The sequence below is a fragment of the Schistocerca piceifrons genome, chromosome 7 (genome assembly GCF_021461385.2).
Source record: "Schistocerca piceifrons isolate TAMUIC-IGC-003096 chromosome 7, iqSchPice1.1, whole genome shotgun sequence".
NCBI classification, from domain to species: domain Eukaryota; kingdom Metazoa; phylum Arthropoda; class Insecta; order Orthoptera; family Acrididae; genus Schistocerca; species Schistocerca piceifrons.
In genome coordinates, this window is record NC_060144.1 from 175,196,049 (window position 1) to 175,221,860 (window position 25,812).

Consider the following 25,812-nt stretch of genomic DNA (forward strand, 5'->3'; position numbering starts at 1 on the left):
GACCATTGTCAGCAAAAACTGATGCAAACATTGAAAAAATCGGTAAACTTGTTCGACAAGATCGCCGTTTAACAATCAGAGCAGTGTCTGAGTTAACAGGAGTTGACAAGAAAAGTGTTAGGCAGATTCTTCATGAAAGTTTCAACATGAACAAAGTGTGTTCAGAAATGGTTCCAAAGTGTCTCACAATTGAACAGAAGGAACGCCGAAGAATGATTTGTTCTGACATCCTGGAAAACATTGAAAGTGATCCCACCTTCTTACAAAATGTTATTACTTGCGATGAATCGTGGTTTTTTACTTACGATCCCGAAACTAAACGCTAATCGATGCATTGGAAAACTCCTGGTTCTCCACGACAAAAAAGCACAAATGTCAAAATCGAAATTCAAGGCAATGATGATTGTTTTTTTTTTTGACATCAAAGGGATTGTGCACATTGGTTGGGTACCAGAGGGACAAACAATGAATCAGCATTACTACATTAGCTTCCTGGCTACCCTACGTGAGCGAGTACGGAGAAAACGGAACGATTTGTGGAGAAAAAAGTCATGGATCCTTCACCAAGACAATGCCCCAGCTCACAGTGCGTTGTCAGTGAAGACATTTTTGGCAAAACACAACATTCCCATCTTAGATCATCCACCCTACTCACCTGATTTGGCCCCCTGTGACTTTTTTCTTTTCCCTAAAGTCAAGTCAGCTTTGAAAGGAACTAGATTTGAGACTGTTGAAGCAGTAAAAGAAAAAGCGACGGAAGTAATGTATGGACTTACCGAAAATGATCTGCAGCATTGCTATGAACAGTGGAAAATTCGTATGGAGCGGTGTAGAGACTGAGGAGGAGAGTACATTGAAGGAGATAACATGAAATTGTAAATAATTGTAAATAAATGTTTTTTCCAGCATCAGTCCGGTTTTTTTCTAGCCGCACCTCGTACGTGTACTCAAAGAGCGTGGAACAAGTCTCTCCTCAGTATTTCACTGGGAGAGCACCTCTGTCGAGAGCGAATCGGAGTGCAACTCTATATTGAGTCCTTGCGATTAAGCGTTGTTCACTGTGTTGGCCGCCACACTTATGGTGTGGTGTGAACGGACAGAGTTATAGTTAAACGCCTGCGAGCGAATCTTTGAGTGGCATCGCGGTGGACTACTAATCTGTCCAGTATACCACGCCAGTAGTAAGACTAGGGGCGAATAGGAGTCCTTGACATCATCAAGGTGTAGGGAGAGTTTGATTGGCGAAGGTCAATCCAGATAGAACGAGAGTTATCTTATTTGTCAGCAGTGAGAGGCGCCGACAGCAGTCACCGCAGCTTACGGTATTGTGCGCTACAGCTCTTGCGAGTCCCCTATTTCCTGCACAACAGTACACTTCACTGTATTTCACACGTGACAGCCTCGACTGTACCTAGCAACTTTCTAACGGATAACTATTCAAGTTGAGTAGGAGCAGCTCTCAGCCATTCTGCCAAGTTAATAACAATCTTAAACTTTGTACAGAAATTTCGTTGGCTAATCCTATCCTTAAGAGGTAGCTTCACATTCCGAAAAGAACCCGGAAATAACTTGTTAAGTTGATAACTAAAAGTGCCATTGTGATTTCTCAGAATTTTTGCAAAATAAATAATAATTTTCGTGAGTTTCATGTTTTTCTTACACTAACTAGCACTACTCCAGTACCCAAGTATCCCGCTAGTTACGTAAGAAATTTTGTGAATTTTTGTCTCATTTCCTTACAGTGGACGACTCCAGAAGATATTTATCGCTGAAAGTTTTTCAGTCATTTCTCTTTAGAACGTTAAGAGCGTCTGTCTGACTTCTCTAGTAGTGTGGGGGTGGAAATTGCATCTTGTAGGAGCCACAGGGTAAAGGATGCATCTCAGATTAATCCGTTGCGCAGAATGACAGAACAGCACCCACACGCTCACAATATGCAGTTCAGATTGTGATGCATTTGATGCTTTCGGATTAACAACCAATACAGTTTCCTGAAGGTTTTGGAATAAGTTTAATATTAGCTGCATACTTTGCTATAAGTAATACATCTTTGTTCTGACATACAGTACCTATATCATCTTTACCCTTTAGCTCATGGATCATGCATTTCTTCTAAGCCTTTAAAGCTTCCACTACAGCACAAATATACAGGGTGATTCAAAAAGAATACCACAACTTTAAAAATGTGTATTTAATGAAAGAAACATAATATAACCTTCTGTTATACATCATTACAAAGAGTATTTAAAAAGGTTTTTTTTCACTCAAAAACAAGTTCAGAGATGTTCAATATGGCCCCCTCCAGACACTCGAGCAATATCAACCCGATACTCCAACTCGTTCCACACTCTCTGTAGCATATCAGGCGTAACAGTTTGGATAGCTGCTGTTATTTCTCGTTTCAAATCATTCAATGGTGGCTGGGAGAGGTGGCCGAAACACCATATCCTTAACATACCCCCATAAGAAAAAATCGCAGGGGGTAAGATCAGGGCTTCTTGGAGGCCAGTGATGAAGTGCTCTGTCACGGGCTGCCTGGCGGCCGATCCATCGCCTCGGGTAGTTGACGTTCAGGTAGTTACGGACAGATAAGTGCCAATGTGGTGGCGCTCCATCCTGCTGAAATATGAATTGTTGTGCTTCTTGTTCGAGCTGAGGGAACAGCCAATTCTCTAACATCTCCAGATACTGTAGTCCAGTTACAGTAGCACCTTCGAAGAAAAAGGGACCAAAAACTTCATTGGCTGAAATGGCACAGAAAAAGTTCACCTTAGGCGAGTCACGTTCATACTGAGTTGTTTCCCGCGGATTCTCAGTGCCCCATATACAAACATTGTGACGGTTGACTTTCCCGTTAGTGTGGAAAGTTGCTTCATCACTAAACACAATCGTTGAAACGAAAGATTCATCTGTCTGCCTAGTCAACAGCGCCTCAAGCGAACAAATGTACAACTAAATGAAACTTTATAGCTCCCTTAATTCGCCGACAGATAGTGCTTAGCTCTGCCTTTTGTCGTTGCAGATTTTTAAATTCCTAAAGTTGTGGTATTCTTTTTGAATCACCCTGTATAGTCTGATCTCTGTTATACGTATAAAAGAATCCAGCTTCACTGAGTTTGTCTGGACACTACTTAATAGCTAAAGACCAGCCATCGAAGGATGTCATATGTTTTGTATTTAGGCTGAGCTGATCCATTGCATGTGATGGTTTCTCACACTTCGTGATCTGAAAAGCACAAAAGCGTTAGTTCAGGAGATGGGTGTGGACGCATTTTCATTATATACAGGCTAAAAGTATTATACAACATTTGACTCAGCACAGTCTTCTCCCACCACCCCTAACCCCCCCCCCTCCCCCCAACCCTACCATTGCTGCCATAGCTTTTCGTCCCCTCGCCTCAGACAACCACTACATAATATCTGTAAAAGCATAGGATTCCACTTGGAGAGAGAGACTTTACAGTCCAAGTGGTTGCTATGTTGAAGGTACTCAGCACCTTTTACACGAGATGAAACTTAACAGTTCAACTTCTGCCATGTCAGAGAGAGTGAGAGAATTAGCAGTGTGGGGACTCCCACTCTTCGCTAATAGGGTGCTAAGAGAAGCAGCGTTCTCCGAATGCTACTCAACAATTGAAACAAATGCACTACTGGCCATTAAAATTGCTACACCAAGAAGAAATGCAGATGATAAACGGGTATTCATTGGACAAATATATTATACTAGAACCGACATGTGATTACATTTTCACGCAATTTGGGTGCATAGATCCTGAGAAATCAGTACCCAGAACAACCACCTCTGGCCGTAATAACGGCCTTGACACGACTGGGCATTGAGTCAAACAGAGCTTGAATGGCGTGTACAGGTACAGCTGCCCATGCAGCTTCAACACCATACCATAGTTCATTAAGAGTAGTGACTGGCGTATTGTGACGAGCCAGTTGCTCGGCCACCATTGACCAGACGTTTCAGTTGGTGTGATATCTGGAGAATGTGCTGGCCAGGGCAGCAATCGAACATTTTCTGTACCCAGAAAGGCCCGTACAGGACCTGCAACATGCGGTCGTGCATTATCCTGCTGAAATGTATGGTTTCGCATGGATCGAATGAAAGGTAGAGCCACGGGTCGTAACACATCTGAAATGTAACGTCCACTGTTCAAAGTGCCGTCAGTGCGAACAAGAGGTGACCGAGACGTGTTACCAATGGCACCCCATACCATCACGCCAGGTGATACGCCAGTATGGCGATGACGAATACACGCTTCCGATGTAAACAGAACCTGGATTCACCCGCAAAAATGACGTTTTGCCATTCGTGCGCCCAGGTTCGTCATTGAGTACACCATCGCGATCGCTCCTGTCTGTGATGCAGCGTCAAGGGTAACCGCAGCCATGGTCTCCGAGCTGATAGTCCATGCTGCTGCAAACGTCATCGAACTGTTCGTGCAGATGGTTGTTGTCTTGCAAACGTCCACATCTGTTGAGACGTGGCTGCACGATCTGTTACAGCCAGCCATGCGGATAAGATGCCTGTCATCTCGACTGCTAGTAATACGAGGCCGTTGGGATCCAGCACGGCCTTTCCGTATTACCCTCCTGAACCCACCGATTCCATATTCTGCTAACAGTCATTGGATCTCGACCAACGCGAACAGCAATGTCGCGATACGATAAACCGCAATCGTGATAGCCGATAGGCTACAATCCGACCTTTAACAAAGCCGAAAACGTCATGGTACCCATTTCTCCTCCTTACACGAGGCATCACAACAACGTTTCACGAGGCAACGCCGGTCAACTGCTGTTTGTGTATGAGAAATCGGTTGGAATCTTTCCTCATGTCAGCACGTTGTAGGTGTCGCCACCGTCGTCAACCCTGTGTGAATGCTCTGAAAAGCTAATGATTTGCGTAGCACAGCATCTTCTTCCTGTCTGTTAAATTTCGCGTCTGTAGCACGTCATCTTCGTGGTGTAGCAATTTTAATAGCCGGTAGTGTAACATTAATAGTTTCATTTCTAGAAAGCAATTGACAATACTTAACTTTGGAGATTTACAAGTAGTAGTTGCAAACGAAGGGTGACGAGCAATATAATTTAGAGTCCTTGATATGTGAACTGTTGAGGCAAGTTGACACACGTCACTGGTGACTAAATTCCGCGATCTGGTGACGATCTCACCCTGAGGCTAGCAGGAGCGTCGCTTATATTTGCATCTTCCAGATGTCGCTCTTGGTGTGGCGCTGTCCAATTCCGCGCACCATTGGCCGCCGTTTCCTCACTGCCTTCTCTGCTCTTGCATTCCGCATCTTCGTTCCGGTGTATGTGGTTACGCCAAAACATTCCCCCCCCCCCCCCCCAAAGCGACGGACCGTCGTCGTGGCCGGCCGGTGTGGACGAGCGGTTCTAGGCGCTTCAGTCTGGAGCCGCGCGACCACTAAGGTCGCAGGTTCGAATCCTGCCTCGGGCATGGATGTGTGTGATGTCCTTAGGTTAGTTAGGTTTAAGTAGTTCTAAGTTCTAGGGGACTGATGACCTCAGATGTTAAGTCCCATAGTGCTCAGAGCCATTTGAACCGTCGTCGTGTATGGAGTGCGACCATGGCAGGGGATGCAGGAGCGTGGACGCTCTGATGGACCAGAAGCTGTGGCTGCAGGGGACTTCCAGCTTCTGGCCGTAACCCGCCATCCGGCCTGCGCTCGGTGGAAACGTCCAACGGAAAACGACCAGAATGGTATACGTCCACCTCCTGCTGCCATGAACCAGATGAAAGCGGCTATTGATGCGGTGTGGGCGGGTCCAGCTCCATCAGTAGGACGAGAGGAGGCGGAGGAGGCGAAGGCTTCGTCTCCATGAGGTCGTTTTGTGGTGCCGTGATGACACCCTCTAGCGGCTGCAGTGGCCGCGCTGCCCTCTGGACCCATGAATCTGAAAGATAGATCATCGTGTATGTGACAGAGGCGAAGTTGATTTTGATGGCGACGCTGCAAACCATCTGGACCTGAAACAAGATACATGCAAGCACCAAGTCGATCGTCGATCTTGCCTCTCTCCTACCGTCTGCTGCCGCTATAAACCCTGTAAAGGACAACACCATGCAGCGCGAAGCGATACTTGCGGCTGATTTCGGCGCCAGATGCTGAGGAGGGTGGAGCAGGTGGAGCAGTGTGCGATGGCGGCGGCCGTGGAGCAATTCCGCCGGTGATGGTCAATCTCGTGAGTGCGAACGATACGAGGCCAGAAACAGTTGCAATGCTTGACCCTTGGTGTGTGCAGAGCAAAGTTTGACCATCTGCTGCTTGAATGTTCTGACAAAACGTTCCGCTTCGCCGTTTTATTGTGTAAAGAATGGCAGCTAACTCTAAATATAGATTAATGTAAATTAATGTAGATGGATAGGAAAAAGATCCTGTAACGTCTGAATCCTCCATTAGTAGTGCAGCGCTTGGCACAGTCACGTCGATTAAATATTTGGGCGTAACACTGCAGAGCGATATGAAGTGGGACAAGCATGTAATGGCAGTTGTGGGGAAGGCGGATAGTCGTCTTCAGTTCGTTGGTAGAATTTTGGGAAGATGTGGTTCATCTGTAAAGGAGACCACTTATAAAACACTAATACAACCTATTCTTGAGTACTGCTCGAGCGTTTGGGATCCCTATCATGTCGGATTGATGGAGGACATAGAAGCAATTCAGAGATGGGCTGCTAGATTTGTTTCTGGTAGGTTTGATCATCACGCGAGTGTTACGGAAATGCTTCAGGAACTCGGGTGGGAGTCTCTAGAGGAAAGGAGGCGTTCTTTTCGTGAATCGCTACTGAGGAAATTTAGAGAACCAACATTTGAGGCTGGCTGCAGTACAATTTTACTGCCGCCAACTTACATTTCGCGGAAAGACCACAAAGATAAGATAAGAGAGATTAGGGCTCGTACAGAGGCATATAGGCAGTCATTTTTCCCTCGTTCTGTTTGGGAGTGGAACAGGGAGAAAAGACGCTATTTGTGGTACGAGGTACCCTCCGCCACGCACCGTATGGTGGATTGCGAAGTATGTATGTAGATGTAGATGTAGATGGAAAGGGGGACTAGTTAGACGCAGTATGCCATTGCGTTCACAATGTTTCAACCTAACGGGTCGTAAACTGAGGTCCGTTGTCTGACACTATTACTTCAGGTAAACTTTCTAGGCAAAAAAATCGAAGACAACACCTGAATTGTGCTACGTGACTATGTCGAGTTCATGAGCACATCGAAAGGAAACTTGCTATATGAGTCAACCACAATCAACCAGCGAGTGTTCCAAAAGGGTCCCGCAAAGTATACATGCACACGTTGTCGTGGCGACTGCGACTTAGGCCAAGCAGAGAACGTTTGTGGCAGAGCGGACTGATTTTCCGCACATACGTGACACTGTGACGTCATCTGTTTTATTTGGGCGTCGAGACCCTGCCAAGTACAGTATCGACTCGCTGTTTCGTACGAACAATCCGCCAGTGTCCTTGGTGAAGTAACTGCAACACTTCTTTTTGCAAAACTTTAGAGATCAACACACGTGACTGTCCACTGTCACTTTGAACAAGAATTACACCTTTCAGAACAGCGAGGCTATGCCGACCTGCAAAGTATCGGAGCGCTACAAAATTCTTTATGCTATTCAAGGAGTGGGGCCAAGATGTGCGAATGTATTTGAGCAAAACGTTCAAATTTGGATCAGTTTCCGCGGCCCTTGCAATTTTCTTATAATTTAGCGGGAAAGACTGAAGCAGTTCAGAACCCTGTACACTGATGTGACAACAAGCTGCAGCAGAAGCCTCAAACTCTGTGTCAGGGCCAATCGGAAGGCCTGAAAGTGCGTCCGCATTTACACTGTTGAGCCGTCGGACGATACACAATCTCGTACTGGTATTGAAACAACAACAAAGCCTATATTTGCAATTTTTGGGCAGTTCATACAGGAACCGGTTTCATCAGATTACACATGGACTGCAAAGACTTGTGATCCGTTACTAAGTAGAATTTTCTGCCATAGTAGTGGAATTTGGTGACACCATACACAATAGCCAATGCCTCTTTTTCAATTTGTGAATAATTACACTCAGCTTTGGACAACACTTTTTGATGCGAAACCAATAGGCCTGTCTTTACCACCAATTCTGTGCAAAAGCGCTGCAACGATTCCATAAGAGGAAGCGTTAACCTGCAATACAATCGGATTTTCAGGATCAAAGTGAACTAAGCATCGATCATCATCTTTAATTTTTTGAAAAGCTACAAGACCGTCATCTGTCCAAACAGAGGGGACATTCTTGCGACGCAACCGATGCAATGGAGCTGCGATTTGCGCAGCATTCGGTGATATATAATAGTTTATTTTCCCTAAAACTAACTGCAATTCTGTGATATTGCGGGGAACCGGCAAGTTTCGTGTGGCTAACAAATGCGACTGCAGAGGATGTACACCTTGACTGTTTATGACATGACCAAGATACTGCAACTCAGGTTTTAAAAAAAAATCACACTTGCTCAGTCTACACTTAAGTTCTGCAGCATATGACACACGAAACAAACCACGTAAGTTTGCAATATGTTCTTCAGGTGTACGAACCTGCGACCACAACATCCTCCAAATAATTTGAACATTTTGGCACTTGTGCAGTCAGCTGTTCCAAATACCGTTGAAAAATGGCGGGTGCGGAAGCACTGCCAAAAAGCATACACAAATATTTAAACAATCCCAAATGAGTATTTACTACACACAATTTTTGAGCTCGGTATTTGAAGATACGTGTCGCGCAAATCTATTTTTGAAAAGTAGCATCCAGCGCCTAATCTGTCCATGAGATCCTCTGGGCGTGGCAATGGATAAGTTCAGCCAAGACTTTGTCCCGAAATGCAATAGGAACAGTTCTGGCCTGACAAAATTTCAGCTGAGCATTGTCTTTCAGCGTAATATGTGCATCAAAATTGTTAGCTTTACTTAAACCTTCAGAAAAGAGTTCTGGGAAATCCTTTAACAATGCAGACACTGACAACACATTGTCCTGAATGTTAAAGCCAAACAAATCAAAAAAGTCCAAATATGTTCTCACACTCGCGTGATTGCAGCACTGTTAAAGTCATTGTTCGCGTATGCAAGCGATGCATGGCAGGCAAAGTACATGTTCCAAGAATGGGAATGTCTTGCCCATTATAAGCCGTCAGTTACGTGCTACTTTTAAACAGGCGTGGAGAGCCTAACAGTTCATATGTGCGACGATTTAACAATGTGACAGAGGCACCCGTGACCAACTGAAATTTCACACATTTCCCAAAAATAAGTAAATGAACAGAAAGTTTGTTTGGGTGACGTATCAAAGTAGAAACTGCATGCTTGCTAGTTGCAAACTTGGAATATACTGCATTAACGACATGGGACATGTGACGAGAGTTTGTGAGTGGGCTGAATTCTTATGTTTGTTCCGTTGCAAACACACGGATTGCACATGTCCTTTCCTACCACGAGTGTAACACTGAGCTTGTTGGGAGGGGCAGTCTTGGCGTTTGTGCTGTGTATAACAGCGAGGGCAAGACTTAATTCTGTTCGCTTTTGTAGCCACCTGCTTAGTGAACTGCGTACGCGCTGTGGAAGGTTGATGACCCAGCGTGGCTAGCGCACGCCGCTAGTACGGAATGGAGCGTTCACAACTAAGGGACTCAACCCGAAAATGGCTGGCGGCTCAAATGTATGAGCCGACAAAGCACTTGAATCGTAGTGATCTAATGTTTGCACCACCTGTTTGTTCTCTGATCTTGACATCAGGCATATTGTACACGATCGCATCACGCAACATAACATCTGAACCACAAGCACATTTGAATTTGCATTTTCTCGTCATATCCTATAAAACTGTTACTCACTCTCGATCTGTTTGTTCTGGCCGTTTTTTGCAATTAAAGAATTGATTCCTAGCTGCTACCACATTCACTTGGTGGTCATAATAGTTAGTTAAAGTGATGACTTGTTCGTACGACAGTTCACTCGGAGTGGCGTTAGGACGTAACTTCTGGATAAGTCTGAACACAGCACTTCCCGCCGTATATAATAGAAAAGGAAATTGCACAGTACCTGAGGCGATGGGAGCTACCATATGCGCATTGAACTGGTGCAGCCACTCGAGCTATTCCTCGTCTTGTTCACTAAACTGCCTAAAAGGTGGTACAGCAGCTGTAGTAGGCAGTGCTTGTTCTGCTGGGCTGCTGCACCGTGCTGAGCAGGGTAGATATCTGATTCGTTTGAAACTGAAACAGCTGCATTAGTTGTGTTGCCTCTAACGCTCGTGGCTGCGGCGCCTGAGCAAGAGGCAGGACAGGTAGAGTGGCCATATTGGAAGACACAAATGCAAAAAGTATCCAAGGCAAACAAGGTAAAGAACGATAAAATCAAAGAAATTTTCTGCAATGCCCACCTGAAAACACTTAATAGCAAAAACGACAAGAAACTGTTAAAGCAACATGCGCTCCTGCAAAGAAAGACAAGAGAGAATCAAGGCACCTGCAAAAATTATGGCCATGGCCATCGGCACGTAGTTTGGTTGATGACTCGTCGCCAGTTGTGAGGTCTTGCCCACTCGTCGCTAATATGGTGCTCTAAGGGAAGCAGCGTTCTCCGAATGCTATTCAACAATTGAAACAAATAACATTAGTAGTTTTATTCCTAGAAAGCAATTGACAATACTTAACTTTGGAGATTTACAAGTAGTAGTTGCAAACGAAGGGTGACGAGCAATGTAATTTAGAGTCCTTGATATGTGAACTGTTCAGGCAAGTTGACACACGTCACTGGTGACTAAATTCCGCGATCCGGTGCCGATCTGACGCCGAGGCTAGCAGGAGCGTCACTTACATTCATTGCTTCCAGATGTCGCTCTTGGTGCGGCGCGGTCCAATTTCACTGCTCCTTGAAATTTAAAGAGATATCCAGTTGTTGACTTTCTGTCTTCGGAATCTCCAGCCCAATTTGCATCACAGTAACCTACTATGTGGCAGTCCTCTGACTAAGAAAACGAAAGTTTCATATCGATATCCGAAGATTCTTTTGACTGCTTACCAGTGCAGTATTCCTGGATTATTACAAAAAGGCTAACAATTCTTATTGGAAAGGCTAGGTCTGGTCTTGTTCCTAATTGAACATACATTAAACTACCTATTGCTTCACAATAGGGTATGTTTTCCATAGCTTCTTGCTCTTGTTCTGTTTTCGGACACATATCATGAGTGAGCATCTGATTACTGTCCAGTGGTGCACATGTTGGTTACTCTCTTTCATATTAAATCTGTTGAGAATTTGTTCCATATAGTGTGTCTGATCCACCCACAAATAACCTTCTTTGTGCTTTCTAGTAATTCGGATGCCTAAACAGTTTGTAACTTCACCAAGATTTTTCAGCTTAAATTTTTCTCTGAGTTTGTTTTTAAAGGCATATCTGTCTTGTGAACTGTTACTAAAAATGAGCATATCGTCCACATAAAAAGCAACTATTAAAACGTCTGAACCTTGATTTTTTTGGTAGACACAAGGATCAGCTGTTGACCTTTTGAAGTTTAGATTCAATAGTGTACTATCTAATTTCAAGTTTCAGCTGCGACCACCTTGCTTCAATCCATATACTGCCTTTTCAGTCTTTTTACACCGTTATCTTTCACTGTCTTTGTAACTGGATCTACTTCTGGAACTTTCACATAAATCTCTTCATGTAAATCACCTTGTAAGAAAGCTGTGACAACATCTAGGTGATCAATGTCGAGATCATATTTAACAGCAATAGCAAATAAATATCTTAATGAGTTATATCTTATGACTGGCATATATGTTTCATCATAGTCCAGGCCTTGCTTCTGAGCACAACCTTTTATCACTAGCCATGCTTTGTAGCATACAATGAGACCTTTCATATCTTTCTTTCTTTTAAATACCCATTTTGCTTTGATTGGTTTTTTATATGAAGGTAAATCAGCAGACTCCCACGTGTGGCTCTCTTTGCAAGATTGTAACTCGTCTTGCATTGCCTTCAACCAGTTTTCAGCATTGCCTGACATCATCGCTTCTTCTAATGTCAAAGAATCAGAGTCAGATGACTGTTTAGACTGATAAGTTACAAAGTCATGCAGTTTGTTTGGCTTGGTATTCTCGATGACCTTCGTATTTGCTGCAGTTGTTCATTATCATTAACTGGACCTTCTGGACTTATTTCGTCATTGCTGCTAGTATTCATTGAACTGCTGCTTGATGTTACACTTTCATGTTCAGGTTCAATTTTTTCTAATGCAGTTGTAGTTACTTCATCTTGTTTTTTTCTCTGTCAGTGTGAGAAACAGTCGACTTGGTTCCATTGACTCAATTCCCTCTTTACACTGTTTCGAAGTATTTTCATCAAAAATCACATCTCTCTTTTTTATGATTCTCTGACAGTTAGGTTCAGAAAGTCTGTATGCTTTTGAATCTTCGCAGTATCTTACCAAAATACACTCAACACTTTTTTGCCCCATTTTCGTCTGTTGGCTCTTAGAATGCGAGCATATGCCTTACTTCCAAACATTCTAAGATGCTTAAGATTCGGCTTCTTGTTTGACCAAGCTTCCTCTAGGGTCTTATTCTTTAGTGAATTAGTTGGGGACCTGTTAATTAAATAAACAGCAGTGGAGACTGCTTCTGCCCAAGATTTATTTGGCAAATTTGCTTCAAAGAGCAGGCATCTTGCTTTTTCTAGTATTGTATGGTTGTAATGCTCAGTCACTCCATTTTGTTCTGGTGTATATGGCGTTGTAGTCTGATGTTGGATTCCTTCCTTTCTGAAAAATGTTGTCAGATGATCATTCACATATTCTGTGCCATTATCGGTGCATGGAGTGCAGATCCTTTTCCCAGTTTGCCTTTCTCCTAGATTTTTGAAGTCCCACATCAGTTGTGCAACGTGTTTTTTATTTCTGAGGAAATACACAAATACTTTCCTGGAATAAACATCAAGTAGAGTGAGGAAGTATTTTGCTCCTCCAATTGATCTAGTTTGCATCAGCCCACACAGATCTGAGTGAACAAGCTTGAGAATTTCTGTGGGTCTTGAGCTAGATCGTGGAAAAGGAAGTCTTGTTTGTTTTCCCTCTAAGCAAATTGTTCAGGGGGTATTTATTGTTCCCTTATATGAAATTTCACTAGCCAAACCATTACAAAGATCATCCATAGCTTCAGAAAGCAGATACCTAGTCTTGTATGCCACAAGTCTGCACTATGTGCCTGCAATACGGATTTTGCTTCAAAATTTCGATCATATGCTTGGTCTAGTCGGTACATTCCGTTTGCTAATGACGCACTAGCAACCATATTTTTGCATGCATCGTGAATACGACAACCTTGGTTATCAAATAAAATAGAATGACCCTGTTCTACTATTTTAATAACAGACAGTAGATTTGTGCTTAGCTGAGGCACATACAGAATATCCTCTACTTTGATTCTAGCTTTCTTGTTACCAGTGAGAACATCTACAAATGAAGAATTACTTTTTACAGGTATGTTTTCATTATTTGCTATTAGAACTTACGAGCCTGTCAATGCTTCAACACTACTTTCATTACAAGGATATTTAGACAAGTGCGCTGATGCGCCTGACTCTACATATCGTACTGTCCATGTATCTTTACCTGCAGCTGATGTTGCGAGAAACGTCTGGTAGCTGGCTGTCTTGGCCGAAGTTTTGTTGTCGTTTTTCTTCTTGCTGCAACAGTTTTTAGCCAGATGCCCATACTTGTTGCAATTATAGCACCTAGGACCCTTTTTTAATGTTACATCCCTCTTTTTCTTGTTGACTCGCAGAACGGCATCGCTAATCGAATGTTTATTACAAGCTTCGTCGTTTATTTCTTGCAGTAATTTATTTTTTATGGAGTCTCCTGTGATTGTCACGTTTGAATTTTCTAAGCTCATAACCATAGGATTATATACGTCCAGTAATCCTGCAACCAGAATACACCCAATCCATTCTTCTTTAACTTCAAAGTTCAAGCCATTTAATTTTTGTGACGTGGAAATTATCTTTGACATATATTCTTCTACTGATGAACAATTCTCCAGTCTGGTTTACAGTAACGTTTTTAATAATCCTAACCTTTTGAAGAGACCAGAATCTTCATAGACTTGCTTTAGCTTGTCCCACACTTCTTTTGCTGTAGATGTATCTTGCAAGTGAACATATATCGATGGATGAACAGAAAGTATAATTTTGGCTCTTGCTGTACAAACTTTAGTTGCATCCTGTACTTCGCCACTGATGCATCCCCACAATTGTTTGTGTTCTAGATATGTTCACATAGCGAACTGCCAGGTACTGTAGCTTTCTCTTCCCATCAGTTTTTCGATTGTAGGCAATGAACTGGTATTTACTGACACCATGATTTTAGCGATTACGTCGTTCCAAATTATCACGTGCTGCTAATAATTTTCCTGAGCTGGTGATCTCGTAATTTTTTTTTTAGAATATTACTCCGATTTATAATTCTGGGCCCATAACCTGTTAGCAGAGTAATTTACAGGCAGATTCTGATTAAAACAACTTATTAATACATTAAGCAAGTTACATGAATTATGCACATAAAGCTTAATACACGGAATAAAAGAAATCATAGCGTCCGTAGTTGCCCATAGCAACACAAAAGATATTCACACACCAGGGAGGCATAGATCCTAAAATCACACAAACTACAATTGGAAGGCAATGAAAGAAAGAATTATCAAGGTACACTACTGTTGACCAAAATCCTGCAACCTCAGTTGTGCTGAGAATCACAAGCAGTAGATCTTCTTGCATGATGCAGGGCATAGTTGACAGTGCGGTAGGTGTCCGTAGTGTGTGCTTCCTTGCAGTCACGGTTGGTGGTATCAGCAGAGAAACGCTGTTTGTGGTGATTACTCCTGGATCTTCCAGTGTCGGAAGAAAGACAGTTGAGTGACATCCACACCCTTCATTACTCTCATACTGAGCTGTGAGGGTGTCTGAATGGAGATGCCAGGTAGAGTTATGCTCAAGTCGAGAAATCCATAATTGTTTCCTTCCTGTAGCTGCTGTTGTTTGCAAAACTGGAGTGACTTGAGGCAACTTCTTTGGTATCTCACCGTTGGGATTGCTGGAACATGCCCACATAATGGGTGGTTTTAATGATGAGCCTGCTTTGTTGTCTCCACACTGGCAGCTAATTCACCACAAATATTTGATGGTGCTATGCCTGTGAGGTGGTAAAGATTTACAAGTGACAAGGTTTCAAACAACTTGTAGTTAGCCAACACGTTTCATGTAATACCTTGTCAACTATGTCTGCGATGGTAGTTTTGTGTCAGACTGGGTACGCAGAAGGCCAATTCACATTGGCGTCATGTCACATCATGTGTCAATACCGTCACATCAGTGTGTATTCACACTGTCCGTCATGCCACATCATGCCACGTCAATTCACTGATCCCAGTAGCAACCAGTGAAAGTGAGGTTAAATGAAGAGGTAGATATCGGAATTGAGCAACTAGCAACAATGAAGTTTAATAATGGCCAAAGCAAACTTCGTAGCTTATGTTCTTGATCAATTTTGTGTGGTTAAGTGCTGAGAAGGTAAATAACATTTCAAAACATCGACATTTATTTTCCAGCAGAAGTGTAGGCTATACATACAAACATATCAAAGGAGATTCATCAGGGTATAAACAGAGCCTGTTTAACCTTATCCAATACGTTTTTTCTTGTATACCATAACTAATAATGTCTTAAACATCTCTATTTTTCTCCTTCATTGTTGCTAATTTGTTCAGTTAATATGTTATTTAATGAAAATTACTTGATCAACGTATGTTCTTTTTTATATACAGTGCGGGTACCATCTCTGTTCAAGTACTGTAAAAGCAAAACAATTTTTCGCTTTTAGATATCTGACTTCAGCTGTAGAAGAATGGCCGGTGGGAAAAATATCCAAGTCATCATGCAACATTTGCAGTTTACGACAAAAATAAATCACAACAAAAGATTAAGACACAAAATCCACTACTATCACAGGAGTAAGCGCGGCGAAAATAGGTTAACTTCCGATGCTAATAGACGACAATAGCGTCAAAACTCTAATCCGGAGAAACCTTTGGCGTGACATGACCGCCCGTTGAAGGCCTGTGCGAATGCTGCCACTTGAAATGCACTGTGGAATGTTTTGATGTGACGTGACGTGGTGTGACGTGACGATCAGTGTGAAATGACGTATACTCTTCAGCCGGTATCACAGTTCGTACTTCGTAGCAGAGAGCTAACAGGTCTCGCGAGAGCTCAACATGCAGCCGGTGAATATTGGAAAGGATACTAATTCTGGCATTTACTTTCACTCTAGAATTTTTGCAGCAGCTTGTGACAACGTAGCTAGACACAAATCTCAATCGATCGCCCATCCTATAGGCCCGTCCACACGCAACGATCTGTCTGCGCAAATGTCTGCGCACATCAGATCTGCGCAGACAGATCGTTGCGTGTGGACAGGAGTTTTGCACCAACCTGAGGTGTGTGCAAACATGGAAGTTGGAGTTGGAGGTTTGAGCGAAACCTCTCAAATCTGTGGGTTCAAACCACACCTGCGCAGACAAGTTGGAGCGTGTGGACAGCAGATCGCCGCAAATCTGGCGCGAAACAGCTGTTTGCTCAGTCTAGTGTTTGTATTTGTGCGCACAGGGCATTAAAATGGCTGATACTCGTCAGTGTTCTCGAGAGTTTGTAAGTGAATTCATTGAAATATATATAAACCACCCATGTTTGTGGAAGATTAAAAGTAAAGAATATAGCGACGGAGACAAAAAGACAGCAGCATACAATGCTGTAATTGAAAAATTGCCGGCAGTTGCCACCACGGCAAACAGAGAAACAGTAATAAAAAAATAAAAAAATTCGTTGCGAACTCTGTCTAGAATTCAAAGTGGAGTTTTGCATCCTGTAACAAAAGTTTGTAACAGGTTGCTTCTACACAGTAGCGAACTGAAAATGCCTACTCAGAAACAAAGTCAACCATAGCTCATTGGTCATGTAGGTATATAATCTCTAATAATATAGGCCTACTGTGTTTCAAACACGTCTACAAAATTAAAAATATTATCTGTAACTTTGCAGACTTAATTTACTTGACTTGCCTTCATGAACTCATCCTACAGGACAGCGTAAATAGCTTCACATGTGTTGGGTATTATTTCACCCAACGCTTGTTTCGATATTGCCGTTGAAAATTCCAAATCATTGTAGCTCCTTCCTGTTGCTACAAATCTTAACGTTACTGCCAGCCGTTCATGAGGAGAAATTGCCATTCTCATGAAGTATTTTTTCTCATAATATGAGGGGTTACAAGCTTTAAGAGATAATTATAAGTTTCGACATCCATCCGCAAATAATTTCGACAGTCGTTAGGTTCGCCCTGCAACTCTCGCAGTAAATTTACGTGAGAAAACTGCTTTCGCTTTAGCAGCCACTGTCTACACCATTTTTACCGCTTTCTCTGTTTCCTGCGGTTGGTCTGAATGTTTTTTGCAACACAAGTTGCGAACACAGACCACAACAAAACTTCCTCCATTTCTATATTTCAAAATAACTGAATTAAATTTTTGACGTTTACGGAGAGCTTAATCGCTTGCCACTGATATTTCTTTTCTACACCGACAGATGGCGGGCGAGTAGTAGATTGGGGTTTGTGTCGTGTGAACACACCACATTTGCAGCGATCTTTTGCATGTACAGACATCTGCGCTGATCTCTGCGCAGACAGATCGTTGTGTGTGGACCGGGCTTTATCATTTGTGTAGTACCGGTTTTTTTCTTACGTTTGTATATATCTTTGCTGTTCGTGCTTTGCTTCGTGTTTACTGTCGAAAAGGACGCTGTTGATATGTTGTTGTTATGTAGTTGCGCCATCAGGTAATAAGTAAACATGAAAAGCGGTGTGTTATCCAGCTGTGAGAAGTCGTTTGTCCTTCAGGCTTTGACTGAAGGGAGGGTGAGTTAATAGCATTACAGTAGTTGCCAAAAGTTTGCAATAACAAATCCACGTTGTGTACAACTTTGGTGCAGACAGACAGCATCAGACTTTAATATGAAGACAGCAAAGCCATCCACAACACTTTTATAGTCAGTGAGACAGTATAGCTCCCATTTATGGTTCAAGCACAGCACTCAGCGTCATCAGAGACGAAAAAAAAAATCATCACACATTTGTTGTAAATAATTCTACTGGTTGTTATATGCCATAATTGTAATTGAATTTTGGTAGATTTACGTATCAGCGCACATTACACAACAATAATTCTTGTCATAATCATATAAACAATTGTTCGTGGCATTATTTTCCAGAGATCCCTGCACAGCTGTCACCAACGTTCCTTTCATTGACACATATCGTGGAACTGATCTGCTGCAAAGTCATCGATGTTAATGTATGACTTCATGTTATTGTTTGAAATATATATTGCCCGTCAGAGAAAATAATTTTGAGAGTGTAAAATAAGTATTTCTTTGATTATTCTGGCACTAAAGGCATAAGTCTTCATGCAATTTAAGTAAGTGGTCAGTATCTAGAGCAAATGTTCTTGTTAACGGATTATTGAATTACTTACCAGATTGTTGAAGAGCCCCATTTTGGTTTTTGATTGTACCATAACAATGTAACTATTTTGATATGGCACCATTTTACCAAGCGTCTCGATAGATAGTACGTAGCTCGAAATTTCCATCAGGACATATAAATCCTTCAGAACAATTTGTTTGATAAAAAGATTTTTATTCACATTTAGGAGAGACCTTTATGCGTAGTGTATATTGGTTGGCTTCTAGGCGTACTCAGAATTTACTGTGATTCTCCATACCTAAAGTGTCCCGATTCTGCCAATTAGAATTTCTGTATACAGGTCACACTGGACTTCATTTCTTCGCAAGGATTAGTAGGACCCCATATTTCGTTTGAATATACTTGCAGTATTGTGCCTCATTCTGTTATACTGCTTTTTCAGCAAGTTATTGTTACGCAGTAAATATTGGATTAAGTATGAAACTTTGGTGCTGCTACTAGAGTGAGAATTTCAGATCTCCTTGGTTTCAAAATGGAAGTTGTACATCAATAAAGAAATCCAGATACTTCTCTCATTAAAGTCTGACTGCCATCATAAACATGGTAAAAATTAAGGGTTTTTGCACATAGGACACACAAACCTATTCTGCTGACAGTTGACAAATTTTTTCAATCAACTTTGTGAGTGAAATTAGGACAGAATGAGATTCTCACATCATTAAGAAAAGTTGACAATCTTCCATAAGATTTTGAATGGGCTTATGTTTGTTGAGACACCTATAATTTAAATTTTTAGTGTTGTTGTACATTACTGATATCAGCAATGATTTGACTTTCAGAGACTTGATGGGCGAGCTTTTAATCAGCACAGAGATCTGAAAATCTTTTTTGGCAGTGATCTAGGCTGCTGTCAAGTTTTATTGGGGCTGACCAGGTATGACGTCCTTAAAATTACATTTGTTTTTCAGCTGGTTTTTTGCCTGATGTAAATATTATTCACTGTTTTAGAGTTATAGCACAGGTGTCCTGTGAAGTTCAACAACCCAAACCAACCCGTCCGGAGGAAGGTCTGCTTCTAGTTTATGTGGAATTGAGCCCTATGGCTGCACCTGATTTTGAGGCAGGACGACCATCAGACCTTGCCGTTCAGTTGAGCCGGGTTTTGGAAAAATGTATTAAGGACAGCAGGGCTGTTGACTTGGAGTCTCTGTGCATCAAAAGTGAAGAAAAAGTATATTAATCATGTGTGTGAAAGTATATTTATGCTGTTTTGTAAACAAGAGTCGAGTTTACATTTTTTTTCCCCCCCCCCGCAGGTGTGGGCACTTCGTGTAGATATAACAGTATTAAACCATGAAGGAAATTTGGCAGATGCTGCCTCTGTTGCTGCTCTGACAGCATTGGGTCACTTTCAGCGCCCAGATTTTACTGCTGAGGGTGGCAAAATAATCATCCATAGTGCAGAAGAGAAAGACACAGTACCAATAACACTTCATCATTACCCAGTATGTGTCTCCTTTGCTGTGTTCAACAATGGGTGGGTGACTTTTCTATTCAGCTTTCTTTTAAAACAGATAAATACAGGACAGTTATAATTAAATTTTCACTACTTGTACCAGTGTAGACAGAAAACTATTTACCATATTAGTATTCAATTTCATAGGAATGATGATCAACCTGTGCAGTACAGGATTTGTGTTGTTAGCAGCATTAGCTTCGAGACTTGCCCTTAGGCATCGGTACTGGTACAGCAACGTAGGGTTGAAACACAAGCATTAGTATCCATTACAGTTGTAGACAATCAACATAGGTGTGGTTAAGGTATTTAGGGCTTCATTTGAAAGGCTGTCCTATCAAAACATCAGGAATAGTGCTGCTGCTCATTAAAGGAATACAGGTAAGTCCTCTTTCCACATCAGCATTGAAGCACATGATTCGGAAGTTCGAATTAACAGGTGATTTTGGAATTACTTCTGGGAAAAGCCAACAGCCAATTGCACCCTGTGTGTTGAAGAAGCTTCTGTTTCCATGGCTGAGACGCTGGATGCAATGTGTGATCCTCATGCAGTACATGATGGCTATACGTTGCTGGGTCCACAGTTCGTAAAGTGCTGTGAACAACGGTGAAAATATGTCCATGCAAGCTTCCAGGCTGTTGTGGATGCAGATGTTTGTCACACTGAGCAGTGTTTGTAACCTGGAATGTAAACTTGGTACACAATTAATGTGTGTTCCTTTCAATGGTTTAGTCATTATTTTTTTCAATGGTTTATTCAGTATTTCTCTTCATCATGTGGTTACAAATGTTTCCACAAAGTTTCATTGTCCTATGATCACTTGCATCTCATAAAGGCCCTCCCAGTTAGTGAAAGTTTAAATACAACTGTACTGTAAATATAATTTGGAACATCTGTAACCTGTCTTGTAGGTATTCAGCATAAATTTTGTTCACTAAATACAGTATTTTACTTTGTGTTACGTCAATGTCTTTTTGTTTCTTCATTTCTGTTTGTTTGTAGGGATTGGCTTATAATATACTAATGTTTTTTGATCTGTCGATATTGTATCACAATGTGGACTTGTTTCTTTTTTCCAAGGGAGCATGTAGTGGCAGATCCTACGGAGCTAGAAGAGCGTGTTGCTGAAGCTCATATAGTGTTCGGTATGAATTCATACCGTGAGCTTTGTGGTGTTCACTTGGGAGGCAGTGCACTTGCAGATCCCGAGATGATTATACAGTGTGCAATTCAAGCTGCTGTACGTGCATCTCGGGTTGTAGAGATAATGCGGAGTGCCTTGGAAAGTGATGCCAAAGCCAGGTGATTTTCAAACATATTTTATAAACATCTTGAGTTTAGTAATAGGCCATTATGGTTCATCAAAATACTTCTGGTGGATTGAGAGTGTCAACTACTTTGTTTACAGGCAGCAAAATTGAAATTCTGTGTACAAAGTACAGCAATACTATTGCTAATAGCGATGGTGGGGTGGTGTTGATGGCAGTGGTAAATGTTAATTTACTTGTAAGTGGAAGCACAAAAATAAGAGTAGCTCTGTGATAGAAATTTGGGTTACTTGCCACTGTTAGAGACTTTGTGATAATGAAAAGATCTAATGTAAAAGGAAGATACTCAATTGTGATAGTATAAAGAATACATTTAACAAACAGGGAAGATAGATCCATACAGCAAAAGAACCTTGACAGCTTACAGCATCATTTCCACCTTTGAGCATGAGGTGCAAAAAGCTACCACCAGTACTGCCTGAAAGCCGTAGTTGTCTACAAACGCAGCAACCGATCGAACAAGAGCGTCCATCAGCTCAACCACAGGTAGGCACCAGTTGGCTAGGCAATCTGCCAGGCAGTTCCGTTTGTTCACTGCTGTGTTGAGTATACATCTGGACACTTCCTAATGAATTTAGCTAGAACAATGACTTCTCGAAATAGGTCGTTGTCATTTTCCCTTTGTTGGAAAGAACAATTCTTATTTTTTGAAAGAAGAAAAGAAAAAAAAGAAGATGGGTTGGTTCAGTGTCCAGCGTGCCATATGATGCTTAATCCAATGAAGAAGTACAGTACTTGTCCCTTCACTCCACCAAGTTTTGTGAGTTGGATGGCACTGCAAGGAAACAACTCATTGCAGCACTGAAGGGCGAAGTAAAGCAATGGGCAATATTGAGACACAAAAAAGTCGTAATGTAAACATTCTGCATGTTAATTGAATTCATTAATTTCAATTGTTACATGTGTTTGATGCAACTACTTTTAGATCACTGACATGGAGGAACGTGCAGCATTACAAACAAGCTACAAGGTTGCACACATTATTGCAACAAGTGGCATGCCATTAGGGCTGTTGATGAAATATTGAAATATCCATATTTTTCTCCAAAAAAATATCAATATATATTGATATTTTCCATTCAACTTTTTCCAAAAAATATTGATATATATCGGTGATATTTTCTCCTGATATATTAATATCAAAGTGGCAATATCAAGTGCTGATATTTTTATTTTATATTACATCTTCTCACCTTTTTTGGTAAATATTTGAAATTGTTCTTGAACATAATTTGTGAAGGAGTTTTACTACTTTTTTTGCTTTCACCGCATCCAGTCTTTCTTTGACTGTATGAAGCAAGTATATACAGCACAAAAGAAGAAGTCCGATTGCACAGATGGTGGTGGGGGAGTGGCAGGTCGAATGGCATAACAAGATTTCCAATGTGAAAAAGTAGCACACCAGTTGCAGTAAAAACAATTTTAATGCAACTAGTGTGCTATTCCTTCACACTGGCATTCTTCAAAAACAGTTGCTGAAAATAATGAACAAAAAAGCTAAATGACAAGATTGGTCTTTGCGTTGGGCAGAGGCGTATAAGGGGAAATGCTGATGCTATCGGCACTTGGTGCTATCAACACAAATTGCAACGTTTAGCTTCACCATACAATTTTGACACAACTGCTGGGTTGCTGGCATTAACAGAAATGAAAAAACAGGGAAGTCGACATGAAGTGTTAGAGACAAATCCAATACATGATGAAATTGGGCAACAGACACATCAGACAACTTTTATTGCGCCAGTTACCTGCAACCTTTGTTAGCAAAGTGGTTATTGCCAAGTGTGAAGATGCATAGTTTTCATTTTAATTCTTGCTCTGGGCGAGGTAGGCTGGCAGGCTGCTAGTTTGTTGATGTATAGAATATCTAATAATAAATCTATACTTAAATATAGAGCTCTAAAACGCAGTATATTTACATTGCGAAGCTGATATTTTTATGGGCCGGAATGTCGATATTTTTTCCGTCGATATATCAATACTTTTTCTCATTATATCGAGAGCCGATAATGATATTTTTTTAAATATCGATATATCGGAGTTTTGAAATTTTTAAAAATATCACAGTCCAACATGCCATTTTCGATGGGCTCCTGTTCATTTTGTGTCTGCTGGCAATCGTAGGGTGCTTAATGCCAGGAGAGGTAAAAAAGTTTCAAGCAGTTGGCCTCTCCAAGAAAACTCATTGGATCTGAGATATGGGCGTGGAACTGGAGAACCAGTGGAAGGAAAGGGGTCGGCTTTTCTTCCTTATTCATTAGCACTTGATAAAACCAGTGATGTAACAGACAATGTGCAGCTTCCATTATTTGTACAGGTTGTTGACTTGGAACAACAGGTATTTGTGGAGCTATTAGATATTGTACCTATGGAATGCAGTATATTGAGGTGGTATTTGAATGGGCTGAAAATGTGTTTGCCGTGGGACAGGCTCTGTTCTGAGGTGTCAGTTGGAGCACCACAGATTTTGTGTTTAAAAAAGATGGGGGAGGGGAAAGATAAGAAGCAAGATTAAATGCCACGTCAACAGTGAGGCCATTACAGACAGAGCATCTGGAGTGCCTTAGGGAAGTCATGGAAAACCGTAATCTGGATGGCCGGACAACCTGCTGAATGTGAGTCCAGTGTGCCATCTCTTCATCTCACTGCACCAGTGTGATTTTGTGCTTCGTATAAAAGAAAAGAAATCAAGTCCGAATTTGGAAAAGACATATCAAGTATACACAACTTTATCCACCAAGAGGTCCTTTGCACAAAAAGTGTGCAATATCGTTACTTCATGAAGGTTGTGGTGCAATTTTGAACTTTGTAAACAGGCGTAATGTCAGTCACTGCCAGTGAAAGCGATTTTTGCAAGATTTGGAAGCAACACATGATGACATAACTTGGTAGGAAATAAACACTTTTATGGAAATAAAAGCAGAGATGCAGCCAGCACACAGTGAGGACAAATGGGTTGCTGGCTTGACCTTTTTCACCAATATTACAAGACACTTAGACAATTTAAATTTGTCACTCCAAGCGAAAGGTTTGATTATTCCTAATGTGTGTGATGTTCGTTGACGAACTCCATTTATTTGACTGGCAGCTTGCTGCAGGGAATGTTACAATTATATTCAGACTCTTGTTTTACAGCTTATTAGCAAAAAATTGTGCAACTCTTGTCAGTCTTTTGAGACAAACATTAAGGTCCAACATAGACAACAAAATGAATTAAAACTATTTAACACTTAAGTTTCCATAATACCAGTTGGTGTGCTTTTGGAAACACAATTAGAGCTGATTGATTTGCACTTTGCTGTAGGACAAATATAACAGCAGAACCAATTTGGTAAGATGGTATCATGATATTCATGCAGAAAAGTTTCCAAAGCCGCACAGGACTGCTGCTAACATTATATATCTGTTTGTCTCAACATACAGGGTGATTCAAAAAGAATACCACAACTTTAGGAATTTAAAACTCTGCAACGACAAAAGGCAGAGCTAAGCACTATCCGTCGGCGAATTAAGGGAGCTATAAAGTTTCATTTAGTTGTACATTTGTTCGCCATTTCAGCCAATAAAGTTTTTGGTCCCTATTTCTTCGAAGGTGCTACTGTAACTGGACGACAGTATCTGGGGATGTTAGAGAATTGGCTGTACCCTCAGCTCGAACAAGAAGCACAACAATTCATATTTCAGCAGGATGGAGCGCCACCACATTGGCACTTATCTGTCTGTAACTACCTGAACGTCAACTACCCGAGGCGATGGATCGGCCGCCAGGCAGCCCGTGACGGAGCACTTCATCACTGGCCTCCAAGAAGCCCTGATCTTACCCCCTGCGATTTTTTCTTATGGGGGTATGTTAAGGATATGGTGTTTCGCTACCTCTCCCAGCCACCATTGATGATTTGAAACGAGAAATAACAGCAGCTATCCAAACTGTTACGCCTGATATGCTACAGAGAGTGTGGAATGAGTTGGAGTATCGGGTTGATATTGCTCGTGTGTCTGGAGGGGGCCATATTGAACATATCTGAACTCGCTTTTGAGTGAAAAAAAACCTTTTTAAATACTCTTTGTAATGATGTATAACAGAAGGTTATATTATGTTTCTTTCATTAAATACACATTTTTAAAGTTGTGGTATTCTTTTTGAATCACCCTGTATGTTGAATTGAAGAACAACTACAGCCGAAAATCATATTAGATTGAAAATCTGCTTCAGTTGTGAATAATATATCTTTCATTGCATGACTAGTTCTGGAGACCTAAAGCTCCATCATCGGGTACCACACGCAAATAGAACGGCCAGTTGAGTTTGTACCCTTTATTATATCTCCATTTGTATAATGCTCGTAGATCAGCTTTGACAGTCTT

At 41.5% G+C, this 25,812-nt stretch overlaps 1 protein-coding gene across 1 annotated transcript in view; it reads left to right on the forward strand.

The window, feature by feature from the left end:
- Positions 1-17,758: 17,758 nt before the first annotated feature.
- Positions 17,759-25,812, forward strand: part of LOC124804721 (exosome complex component RRP45-like) — a 66,893-nt gene continuing 58,839 nt past the window's right edge. Inside the window, exons 1-5 of the mRNA XM_047264997.1 lie at positions 17,759-18,035; positions 19,442-19,536; positions 19,611-19,833; positions 19,919-20,139; positions 21,200-21,421. Coding sequence (XP_047120953.1) covers positions 17,970-18,035; positions 19,442-19,536; positions 19,611-19,833; positions 19,919-20,139; positions 21,200-21,421 — 827 coding nt within the window. The 5' untranslated portion in view covers positions 17,759-17,969. The remainder of the gene's footprint in view (positions 18,036-19,441; positions 19,537-19,610; positions 19,834-19,918; positions 20,140-21,199; positions 21,422-25,812) is intronic.